This window comes from Pteropus alecto, unplaced genomic scaffold, assembly GCF_000325575.1.
Source record: "Pteropus alecto unplaced genomic scaffold, ASM32557v1 scaffold20, whole genome shotgun sequence".
NCBI lineage: Eukaryota > Metazoa > Chordata > Mammalia > Chiroptera > Pteropodidae > Pteropus > Pteropus alecto.
In genome coordinates, this window is record NW_006436298.1 from 38,352,057 (window position 1) to 38,364,795 (window position 12,739).

The following is a 12,739-nucleotide window of genomic DNA, read 5'->3' on the forward strand; positions in this document are numbered from 1 at the left end:
AAGGCAACCCTCTCCTTTTTTCTTCTAGATTTGTTTACTTGCATATACAAAACATTAAAATTGTCTAACCCATGTCTAAAGGATATCCTAAAATGAATTATTCACTCCATGGCATTGAAAACACATACTCTCTCTCTGTTAGGAGCAGCTACCTGGTTAGCAACTTTAGGGCAGCTGCCGAGTAGAATATCAGGAAATTGGATCCAGCTGAGAATTTCAATTACCTAATGAGGGTGATCCGCTTTCACTCTCATTTCTTGGTCTAATTCATTGTAACAATCTCTGTCATAAATATCGTGCTTTAAAATCACAATTTAAAATGGAAACAAGTAGTCAAATGGCCGATTTCTTTCATTTTCTTTTCAAGAGACAGGAATTTCAATTTACAAATACAAACGATAAAGACTTAAGATGGAGCTGTAACAACCCTCGAATGGGTGCACTACCGCTTTGTGTTGGTACATCGCTTAAAAGAACACGTTACAGGAAATTTGTGAAACAGAAATATGTAATTTTTATTGGTGTATTAGAGAGTAACATATTATACTTAACTCTAGCAAAAATCCCGCACTGTCCTTGGGCAGGTATTATTCAGCCTGAGTTAGTATTATAGGTAATTTCCCAGCAAGGTTATGACTACGGGTGTGAATGAGCCCGCGCCAGGCCCCTCTCCCACCAGCCGCCGCAGTCAGAGCTTGGCAGAGAAGATGCTCCGTGTTTGCGCATCTGTGACCCGCCTTTGCTTTGTATTTGTGCTGCAGGTGGGGAGGAGGAAGAGGAGCAGAAGAGGAGCTGGCGGCCCGCGGTCGCTGAGCAGGCCCCTGACCCTCGAGCGAGCTGCCTTTCCACAGCCGAAGCCTACCTACCTACCCACTTGGGGCGGCCAGAGGACCTGCGGAAGCCGGAGACCCGGCGGCCGGGGGCGCTAGCCCCTCATGTTCCGCAGAAGGCGCAAATGTGAGCAGGCGGTAGCAGGGAAAGCCCTCCGCCCCCGCCAGGGGGACCCGGGAAGCCCGCGCGGGCTCCCCCCGCGGACGGCGGGGATCCCCCTCTCCGGCCCCGCCCCCATCCTCCCGCGCGGCCTGGGTGCGGAGGCAGTTAACCCTATCCGTGCCGCGGCGCACTTGGGAGAGAGCTCCGCGCAGCCAATCCCGACTCCCGGGGCCCGAGCCCAGCGGCAGCGGAAGATAGCGGAGTGCGGCCCGCTTTGATCTTGCAGCGGCCAAACTTGGGCTCAGGCCCTGGTGCTGCACTCGGTGTAGCCAGTCTCCAAACTTTTTTCTCTCCAAAGCGGATCCCCCCGCAGTTATTTGACTGGCAGCCGGCAGCCCACTCTCCGCAGGACGTTTAGGGAGAGGTGGGCGTGGGGCGAGGAGGCTGCTGTTCCGCAGCCCTCTACGAGGCGTGCACGCGGGCGGAGGAGTGGCCCGGGTTCCGCACTGTCCCCACTCCTGACCCATTGCTGGGGTGGCCCAACGTGCTGCAGTACCCGGCGCAGGTGATCTAGACTGCGCGTCCGGTACTACTTAGGGGGGCCGCGGCATGGGAGAGAGGACATTCCTTTCTTTTCTCCTCTCAGTGCAGTCTGGCTATTCTGCCTGGGGGGGCTCCCCATCTCTATTAGTGGTCACGGGCGCGTCCAATCAGTAGATGGACCCCCACACATCCTGACCTGGCCTGCGCACCCTAGGGTTTTCCTCCTGCAGATCCTCCTCCCCATCTTTCTCTCTGTCACACATGTTCCCCTAAGCCGCGCGCCGCAAACTCAGTCTTGGTCCCCGCAGGTGATGTCATGCCCATTGTTTTGGTGCGCCCAACCAATCGGACTCGCAGCCTAGATTCTACTGGAGCCGGCATGGGCCCTTCCTCGCACCAGCAGCAGGAGTCCCCGCTCCCGACCATAACGCATTGCGCAGGGTGCACCACCGCCTGGTCTCCCTGCAGCTTTAACAGCTCTGACATGGAAACCCCATTGCAGTTCCAGCGCGGCTTCTTTTCAGAGCAGCCACCGCCGTCGCGCTCCTCACACCTGCATTGCCAGCAGCAGCAACAGAGCCAGGACAAGCCGTGCCCGCCCTTCGCGTCCCTCCCGCACCCTTACCACCACCCGCACCTGGCTCACCAGCAGCCCGGCAGCGGCGGCAGCAGTCCATGCCTCCGGTGCAACAGCTGCGCCTCCTCCGGTGCCCCCGTGGCGGGGGCGGGGGCGGGGGATAACCTGTCCCTGCTGCTCCGCACCTCCTCTCCGGGCGGCGCCTTCCGGACCCGCACGTCCTCGCCGCTTTCGGGCTCGTCGTGCTGCTGCTGCTGCTCGTCGCGCCGGGGCAGTCAGCTCAATGTGAGTGAGCTGACGCCGTCCAGCCATGCCAGTGCGCTCCGGCAGCAGTACGCGCAGCAGCCGGCGTCCGCCTCCCAGTACCACCAGTGCCACAGCCTGCAGCCCGCCGCCAGCCCCACGGGCAGCCTCGGAAGCCTGGGCTCCGGGCCCCCGCTCTCGCACCACCACCACTACCCGCACCCGGCTCACCACCAGCACCACCAGCCCCAGGCGCGCCGCGAGAGCAACCCCTTCACTGAAATAGCCATGAGCAGCTGCAGGTACAACGGGGGCGTCATGCGGCCGCTGAGCAACTTGAGCGCGTCCCGCCGGAACCTGCACGAGATGGACTCAGAGGCGCAGCCCTTACAGCCCCCGCCGTCCGTCGGAGGAGGTGGCGGCGCGTCCTCCCCGTCTGCAGCCGCTGCTGCTTCCTCCTCAGCCCCGGAGATCGTGGTGTCTAAGCCGGAGCACAACAACTCCAATAACCTGGCGCTCTATGGTGCCGGCGGCGGAGGCAGCACTGGAGGAGGCGGCGGCAGCGGCAGTGGGCACGGCAGCAGCAGTGGCAATAAGTCCAGCAAAAAGAAGAACCAGAACATCGGCTACAAACTGGGCCACCGGCGCGCCTTGTTCGAGAAGCGCAAGCGGCTCAGCGACTATGCGCTCATCTTCGGCATGTTCGGCATCGTGGTCATGGTCATCGAGACCGAGCTGTCGTGGGGCGCCTACGACAAGGTACACTCTCGAACTCTGCTCATCCTTCCGGGTCCTCAGAGTGGCTGGGCTGGGCACTGGCGGGAATTCCCGGGATAACGAGCATGGCTCAGACGCGCACCCTTAGCCTGAGAGGCAATTATGGAAAGGAAGCCTTTCCGCGCGCAAAGTTCTGGAGGCAGTGAGTGCCCCGCGCACTTGGGCACAATAAATAAGTGGTTTCTGGAGTCGGTGGGGGGAAAGCATGCTCTATTTCTCTTCTGGTACTCAGGATTTAGGAGGCCTCTTTCAACCTGAAGCGCTTAAATTCGGAAATAACTTCCTCTAGGGTTTTCAGAGCTAGGAGCCGCGCTTGGGTCTAGGATGCACCATCCCGCTGCTTGGCTTTCCCAGCTCTCCTCTCCTTTCGCTTCCCTTTGAGGACAAGACAGCCGCCCCCTCCACCTCCCCTAGTCCACTTGCTGGGGGACTAACTGACCCCTTCCGAGACGGGGGGTGGGGTGGGGGTGTTGGAAGGTGGTTAAAAGTGTTTCTTTCTTAAAAGTACTTCTCTCTGTGTTGCAGGCGTCGCTGTATTCCTTAGCTCTGAAATGCCTTATCAGTCTCTCCACGATCATCCTGCTCGGTCTGATCATCGTGTATCACGCCAGGGAAATACAGGTAACTTAGGTTCTGCTGTTTATGAATGACCCAAAGCCGTGCTGCCAGCCTGGAGAAGCTCAAGGCAGTTGACGCTTTTACCAAGCATTCATGTCAGTGTCCTTGTTTGAGGTTATAGAAGACACAAGCTGTATTCTCATTTTAGCCCCTGACTCGTTCTTTCAGAGAGTTAAGAACAAAACAGTGCAGCATGTAAACATGCAGGAGTTTCTGGGATGTACTTATTAAACCCTTCAGATTTTCTCCTCTCTTTTTTCAGGTAGATCCACTTCTCCAAACGCATTTGTTTTCCTTCAGTACAGTTTTATCTATAGGGTAAACGTGTATTCTTGTTTGATACCACCTCTTCCTAGGTGATGCCTCAGTATGGAAGATTGTGTCCATCTATATCATCTTCTCTTATGTAGCTTGGAGAAGAAAATTGGCTCATGATATTCCTAGCTAATATATAAATAAGATATTAGAAAAGCTCTCACCCTTTCTATATCCCCCATCATGGGTGAAAAAAAAAAAAAAACTCGTAAGTTTTGAATACAAATTCTGTCTACATGGTAGTTTAGTAGTTTCTGAGCTACAATCATTACATCATTTTTTTTTTTTTTAATATCATTGAAGAGCACAGGCTACTGCCCTTGTGAGCAGTCTTGTTAGGAAAATGTTTTAAATGCAGCCAGGAGCTCTATTGTTAGATTTGGCTGTTACTGACAATTTCTGAATCCTCTGTACAAAATTCATGGGTCATCTTTTGAGTTGTTTACTTTTCTGTAGCTTAAGTCAAAGGAATATTAAGGTTTATGAGTTAAAATAGACTTTTCAAGAATTAAGAGAATTTAGGAATTCCCAGTATAGAATTTACACTAATATGCATTTTCCGACCTATTGGAACAGTTGTTAGACATTTGGTGGATCTATTAAAACTTCAGATTTAATCTGCTTTCCTGTAGAAGTGGCCTTTGAATTTAAAATACTGTATAGAACTTGCCATTTAAGGAATTAGGATTAATTATGAGTTAAATTAATTTTAAGTTAGTATTTAGCAAACAGTAACTATGGATGATATCGGTTTTAACTCTTACACAAACAAAAATAGAAATGCACATGACCCCAAAGGAGAAGGGAGAAGTTACTTCTCCTTGCTTTCAAATTTGCAAAAATTTTGAAAGATGTGATTCTAAAGAAATGAGGTTAGAGAATGAGAATATGTAGAGGTAAGTAATAAAACTGTTCTGGCAAAACTAGGCAAACACACATTTGAACTCTAATAATTTACATACATCCATCTTTAATTTAGTACTAATGTTTGTGGGCTTTTGAGATTCTTTCAAACATTTTAAAGCGATTCTAAAATCTAACTTAAACATTATGAGTGTATCTTCTCGTTTTTGACTTGAGGAATAGATACTCAGAGCTGGAAGGAACAAAATAGGTTTAAAGGCCCTTTGACTCAATTCACAGATGAGAAACCTGAAGTCAAAAGAGGTGAGTATCTTACCAGAACACGCAGCTAGACAGTGCAGAGCGTGACCAGGCCCTATTCTAGCTCCAGAATGCTTCCTGTTGCACTCTTACTTGCCAGCGGCCCTGAAATGTGGACATTTCTTTGTGGTTTCTCTCTAAATCCAAAAGTTTGGTATATGAATAGAGTTAAACTTAAAAGGTGACCTAAAATCTTCTTAGCTATTTTTAAAAATCAAGTAACTTAATTTTTGTTTGGCGACCAGAGTGGTTTTACTTAATTTACCCTGGAAAGAGAACTTGCTGTTTTTCGTTTGACTTTTAATTAAACATAAGCTTTCATTTTGTTGCTTATTCCTTCTGAAAAGCACACAGCTACACAAGCATTCATTAGCAAGGATATTTGATGGTATTAACATCAAAAACAAAGTGTCTTCCTAAAAGCACTGCCTTTTAAAGAATTATTGGGCTATTTTTTGAAATAACTGATAGAACTCTAAGAGGAGCTGCCAAATGTTAATTACATGTTGTGAAAATATTTGATACCACATTAGAACTTTTGAAACTTATATAAACTAATAAAAATACAGGAAATCATATTTTTACAGATTGTCACACTTGAAATAATTTCACTCATAGTCTAATTTTGAGGGCAATTTCTATTACACTAATGCATAGATATATTGATTAGAGTATGTATAGCATGGGTAAGAAAAATGAGGACATAGATCGTCCCTCTAAGGCAAATAAGGACAGTGAACTTCTCTGCTGTTTGAGTAATATAAACATCATAGAATGTTAGATTTTTTTTAATTGAGTTTATTTTATGTGATGTATGGTTTCTGTTAAGTCAACCATATTTAATATAATTTCAATATAGATGCTTGGGTAATATTTATTGGTTTCAGATGTAGCTTTAACACTTGGTATTTTATTTAGATAATAAACAAATGCTTTAAGCTGAAGCTCTAAATTCTTATACACACACACATACACATATACACATACATATATGCATATATACACACACACACGTGTGTGTGTGTGTGTGTGTGTGTGTGTGTGTATCAAGAACCAGAAAAAAAGTAGGAATGTTCTAATTTATTTAGAGAATAGAGTCAGTGCTGCCACCAAAATATTTCACTCTGAAGCTCAATGAAACCAAATGCCCAGGCTTGTGTATCCATGTGGGAAATGATGAACTGTGCTCTTACTTATTGATGTCACCGCTATAGATATAATTTTTTTCATAAGTTTTAAGCAAATAGGCAACCTTAGTTTACTATTAAGAATTCCAAACATATTGATTAGCTTTGAGCCAAGGAACTAAATGAAGGGGTTATGCTGCCATTCAGAGCATGTCTTTGGATATAGCATGTAGTCTAAAATAAGAGTTTCTCTTTTTCATTTTATCATTTTAGTATGATGATTAGATAGTGACAGTTAGCTTGTGTGGGTTTCTGGTACATGGTATGATTTCTCACTGCATTCAGGAAAAGTGAGTGTTATAGTCAGTGTTTTGGCTCTACATGTATCAGAACTGATTAACGTGCATGGGGAGGCCCTGACATTTCATGGAGAACCTTGGAAAGCAAGTCACTGTGACCTTTGTAAAATGTTTATACACACTCCAGCAAAATAAGATGGTTCAGGTGAGTCATGGACGGAAATGTTTGAATTGAAATAATGTGATGGAGAGGCTTTGTAAGAACAGAACTCAGTACATTTCAGCTTTGGTGTCATTTTTCAGTACCACAGACAGCTCAATGCACAAGGCTATAGCTTGTTCGTTTACTAATTACTTTTACACCCCTCCAACCAAAAATGAAATCACTATTTTTTTTTGTTGTTAGGATGCTTATGTAAAATCAGATTTAGTGGGAGCAAGTTTTCAACTAAGTAGATATTAGACTTTTTCAAATAGACATTTCACCTTATTTTATGTAAGCATCAGTAAAGCCAAAAAAAAAAAAAAAAAGATGTATAAATAAATTTTAAAAACTTAGTAAATGTCTATGTATCACAACCTTCTGACCAAAGAAACATACTATAAAAGGGATCGCTTTTATGAAATTTAGAAAAGTTAGTCGATACTAAATAAGTAGTCTCCCACCTCAAGTGTCAGGTCTAATAATAGGAAAAAAACAGGCATGATTTCTGGTGACTTTTCTTTTTGCCTACTCCCTCTGTGGGGTGAGAAGTATTTCTCCGATGGAATAATACAAAACAAAGTCCATACACTCTTTAAGATCTTTGACCTAAAAAAATTTGTCGATTTCACTGCATCTTGTTAACTTGAGTGTATTTTAATTTCTCTTGCGGAAGCAATTTTAGTTAAAAGAGTTGTTTAAGTATTTCAATCTAGGCAAACACAAGATTTTATTTTGGGAAAGAAGGTTCCTTGGACCCTGATCTTCCTAGTTCTTGTGGTATTTGGAAGAATGGCAGGTACTATACTTTAAAGTTGAAACATTTTTGTTTATTTGATTGTATTTTTGTAGTAATGTAATTATATAATAAATAGCATTAGGAGAAACACTGATTTTTGTTTGGCGTCTTTTGCAGTGGAATAACTCTACGTATTCTCTTTCAAGATAGCTTTTCAGAGGTAGACAACATAGATCTAAAACTGGAGGAACAGAAATTAAAATTTCTCTTTGCTTGTGCATCTGGGCCACACAAAGGAGGACAGAGCAAATGAGGGCGGGGGCCTTAGCAACCTCTAAAGGAACCTGGCCTGGTTGGGAACGGATGGCCAAGCAAAGCACCCACTGAGTAGGTGCTATCGCTTGCCTTGTGGAGGCTGGAAAAGGACTCTCACTTTCCCACTTCTACAGAAACAAGTAGATGCTTCCAGGCCATGTGGAAAATACTGCATATCATTATTATTCATGTTAATAAGAATAAATATACATAGTAAAAGTAACTTAATACAAGAGATTTTAAAATAAATGCTATAGTCACTGTCTATATACTCTCAGTCCTGCTTCTCAGAGAAAACCACTTTTAAGTTTCTCATATAGCCTTCTAGAATTTTTCAAAAATGAATACTTAGGTGTGTTTAGATGCACACATACCTTCCTTTCATTCCTTAATATATCTTGGAGGTTTTTTATCATCAGCACGTGGAGACCTGTCTCATTCTTTTTTAGCAGCAGCATTTTATCCCATTTTATGGATGTACTGTGTACTGATAGGCACTTTGAGTTTTCTAGGTGTTTCTATTATAGGCAATACTAAAAATGAGGACTACTATATACTTATTTTAATCTACTAGTTGGAATATATGCATATGGTAAAAATCTAGCAGTCAGATTGCTGAATCAAGGAGAGTTTGCATTTTTAATGGAAAGGTATTGTCCACCCGCCCTTCAGAAATCTTCAGAGTTGATGTTCCCTGCTTCCCACACATTAGTCCTTCACAGCATTAACACTGGATATTATAAAAAGGAATTTTAAATATCTTTGACATTTTAAAGTCTAAAATGTTTACTACCTTCCTGAAAGTTTTTCTGAAGGAAAATTATTTAAGGACGAAGTCCATAGGCTTATTTGCAACATTTTGTAATATCTAGTGCTGCGTTGTCTAATCTGAAAAATTGAACAATTGTAAATATGTCATCATAAGCAAATATTTGCCAACTTTTTTATTTTAAAAACTTTTGGGGAGCTAGTGAAGATAAAGGAAGCTAAAAAAAGTAGAAGGAATCATCTTAGATTCCTTTAGGTCTCTGCCGTATCTATGAAGTAGGTGAGAACTGCTGGTTGACTGTAAGACTCCAGAAGATACTGAGGTGGAAAACTTGCCTGAATTGCTTTGTTGTATGGTGGGCAGCTCCACCACTGATATCTGTATTGCCAACAACTTCCACATTAGTTGTAATGAGACTCTCAGTCCCTTTGACTTTGTGTATACACTATCGTAACGAAATCACTCAGGACTAATTTTCTCCGCCTGCCTGTGTAAAGTCGTTGCATTATTAATGGGTGTGGCGCTAAATAAAACCGTCCTGGTGTATTTACAGACCAGCATCACAAATGAATGAAGAGTGGAACTTTAGGTTTACCACAAGTGGGTTTGCTTGATCTACCAACTTGTTTGTGGGCCACATTTTGTACAGCTTGGAAGGAAAGGCACTGTGGGCTGTCATCGTCCCAAACCACATCTGGCAGGGCACACAGAAGGAGTCGGCACTGATTTCACTCTGGGGAATTACTTCGGTCAGGGTATAATGTGGTTTGTGGGGCCAAATTAGGGAGAATTTTTGCTCACGAGGAAATAATACAATGTTTGCTACTTGAGAAGTACAATTTTAACCCAAAACTCACTCAGAATTCTATTTATAAAACTAGAAACTGTGCGGAGGGGACCTAAATTTTTATCCAGCCCAGTCTCCCATGCAACATGGCAGCTCTCTTTATGTCAACTTTGATAAAAGTGGTCCCCCACTTTCTGCTCGAATCCTCTTCCCATGATTATCAGTTCGATTGTACAAGGCTGGCTGTTCTATTGCCAGACAGCTTTTATTTTTAGGAAGTTTTTTTGTTTTGTTTTTTACTATTAAGTTGAAGTTTGGTTTTATTCCTTCTATAGTCAACATTTTAAAAAAATTTTGAACTCTGCAAATACAGTGGGAAATAAAGCAGTAAGATCCCTTTCTTCTTGGAAGTAACATTCCAAGCAGATGGGGTTAAGGGGAGAGACAAAAATTAAGTAAAGAAAAAATATCCTTGGAAGTCGTGGTAAGTGCTATAAGGGAGATATAAAGGGCTGAGATGGAAAGTAATTGGGAGTGGAATTCGTGCACAGCAGACAGAGGCATAAGAGGAGCACTCTCTAAAGAAGGGACTTTTAAACTTACACATAAAGGAAGAGAAATAGCCAGCTTTGCAGAATCTGTGGAAACATCCTGTGCAAAGCCCAGTGACTGAAAGAAATTTACTGTAGCTAAACACGTGAGAGCAAATCAGTGTGGCCCAAGCAAGGAGAATGGTACTGGATGGAGTGGGAAAGGATGCAGGGTTCTGATAGTGAAGGGTTTTAGGGCCTAGTAAGGATCTTTGGATTTGTTTTCAAAGTGCAGCGGGGAAGTCATGATCCAGCTCACTGTTTCAGCAGATCTTTTGTTGTTGATGCTCTGAGGAGATTGGTCTGGAGACCATTAGAAGGCTCTCAGTGAGGTCATGTCGTAGTGAAAGAAGATGCTCACTTGGCTTAGTTAGCAGCAGTGTAGATGATGGGAAGTGGTCTGATTTGAGACTCATGTTGGGGGTAGAATGGAATTCCTAGCAGATTGGATATGACAGATGAGGGCAAGGGACTATGCACAGCTGATTCCCAGGGTTCTGATTGGAGCAACTGAGTATATGGTGCTGGGAGGAGATGACTTAAATTGAAAGGTAGGACGCGGAATCAGAAAATTTTTTCATAATATACTTGAAATGCTTCTGATTCTATAAGAGAATCTAGGGTTTAGAAGAAGGTCTGCAGTGGAAATTTAAATTTGAGAGTAATTGACATAGAGACTATTTAAACCTACATAGGTAGAATCACTGAGAAAGAATAGAAAGATGAGAAGAAGGTTGACAGTCGGTCAACCTCTGACATCTAGAGGTTGAGTAAAGAAAGAACTAGAAAAAAAGATAAGAATGAATTGTCTCTGAGGTAGAGATGGGAGTTGTAAGGAAGGCGCAGGGCTGTCTATAGAAAGCTGCAGAGTCTGTTAATATGGGGTAGAGAAGTACCTTTTGGATTTGGCAAGTTGAAGGTCATTGCTGACCTTGATGAGCAGGTCCAGTCAAGTGGTAGATACAGAAGAGAGACTGTAATTTCCAGTGTAATAGAAAAAATGATTTCCCCTTTTACAGAACCACAAAGCAAACATTTAAACATTCTTGATCAGACTTAAAAGGTCCCTGACCACATACTTCTGGACTTACTCTGTTTTGTTGAATTCCCTCTGTAAATAAGAAGGTCAGAAATGTACCCAGTACTTTCAGATGAATTATGCCAGTGGTGTTGTTACCCCTCTCCATCAAAAATGTCCATGGTACCGACTGTTACTAGTCCATAACGGTTATGGCTTCACAAGAACTGTTGCCAAGTAACACTTGTAGAAGTGTAATTGAACTGAATGTATGGCTTTACATTTATTAACCCTGTTAGATAGCATCTTCATTTCAGACCAGTGTTTCTTCCTGCAAGAATTGTTTGAACCCCAATTCTGATGTTTATTTGACAAACTTTAGTTTTGGAAAATGCTATGTATTAACTGGCTACGGAATTAGCCCAAGGTTTCAAATTAGTGCTAAATTCTGTTCCAGAAATATGGTCAATATTAGTGGCTCTTAGCTGGTGTGCACACCTGCCATTCACATATTAACTCTTCTTCTAGCTTTGTGCTAGCCACGAGTTTGAAAAGTGGACCTTGGGAACCCATGCTGAAGCTGTGAGTAGGCCACAATCAGAACTTGGCAGTAGGACTTTTTTTGTTGTTGCTGTCTGCTCATCCATGATACTTGATATAGCCTCTCAAGTAATAACAACTCTGTGAACCCTATCAGCCAGCCCACATTTCTTGCAAAAATGTCATGGAGACTATCAGGTCCTTTGCTGAAACCCACATATTCTCGTGAACAGCAATGTCAATATCTATTAATGATATCCAAGAAGGAAACAAGACGGACTTGCTTATCATTTTAAGCATTACAATGTGGGCTTCATGACCAAATGTCTTTTTTTTTAATATCTGTTTTTCTCTCCATATTATAAATTTAATAACTTCAGATTAGAAAATTTATAAAGCATAGAAAACATGAAAAAGGATATATTAATCTCACCACCCAGAGATAATTATTGTTTACGTTATGTATTTATATGAAGTAGATGTCATGGTATTTGTTATATATCTGTGTGAAGAAATTTGGTATTCTCTTCAGGTAACTTTCTATTAATTTCCCCATGCCATTAAACATTCTTAATAGCCCCACTTTTTTTTTTTTTTGCATCCGGTAGATGTAATCAATTTAATCCTTTCCCTTATATTTGGACCTTTTAGAAAAATTAGAAAGAACCTATTTAAAATCACTTTCATAATTAAAACTCTCACAGATGAACTTTTGTGAGCATCTCTTATCATTTCCTAAGGATAAATCGCCAAGTGAGAAATTACTCAGTTAATGGATATGGTTTAAGACAAATTGGTAGTTTGTCAAATTCTCCTTTCCAAGGTTTATAGTACTCCTTTCATTTTTAAAGTACTTACAAATCACTTCATTAAATAACTAATGTGGTTATTTTCTGAAGTGTCTAGGTTCAATTTACTAGTTAGTATTTTGAGTACTTTGTAAATCTGAGGATTTGCTGCTTTGTAATCTTCTCTACTTTCCTATTTCTGAACAATCTTGGTTTTCAAATATTGACTAACAGGTTTGTAAAACAGTATCCCTGTTTATTAGTTAAAGTTTATATAGAAACAATGTGAAAGCAGTTTTGGAAAATAATTTTGTCCCCAATGTTTATTGCCATTTTTATTATGGCAAGCTGCAATAACTATAATTTCTGACATTGTTTTCTATGAACTTTCCTGC

At 42.5% G+C, this 12,739-nt stretch overlaps 1 protein-coding gene across 3 annotated transcripts in view; it reads left to right on the forward strand.

Moving 5' to 3' along the window:
* Positions 1 to 1,792: 1,792 nt before the first annotated feature.
* The window catches only part of KCNN2 (potassium calcium-activated channel subfamily N member 2), a 138,509-nt gene continuing 127,562 nt past the window's right edge, over positions 1,793 to 12,739 (forward strand). The window contains exons 1-3 of one of the 3 annotated variants that reach the window (XM_015590366.1): positions 2,558 to 2,711; positions 2,760 to 3,055; positions 3,599 to 3,694. In XM_015590366.1, coding sequence (XP_015445852.1) covers positions 2,585 to 2,711; positions 2,760 to 3,055; positions 3,599 to 3,694 — 519 coding nt within the window. In that variant the 5' untranslated portion in view covers positions 2,558 to 2,584. Of the gene's footprint in view, positions 3,056 to 3,598; positions 3,695 to 12,739 lie in introns of all 3 variants that reach the window. The other 2 variants (XM_006913288.1, XM_006913289.1) reach the window with 2 other exon arrangements.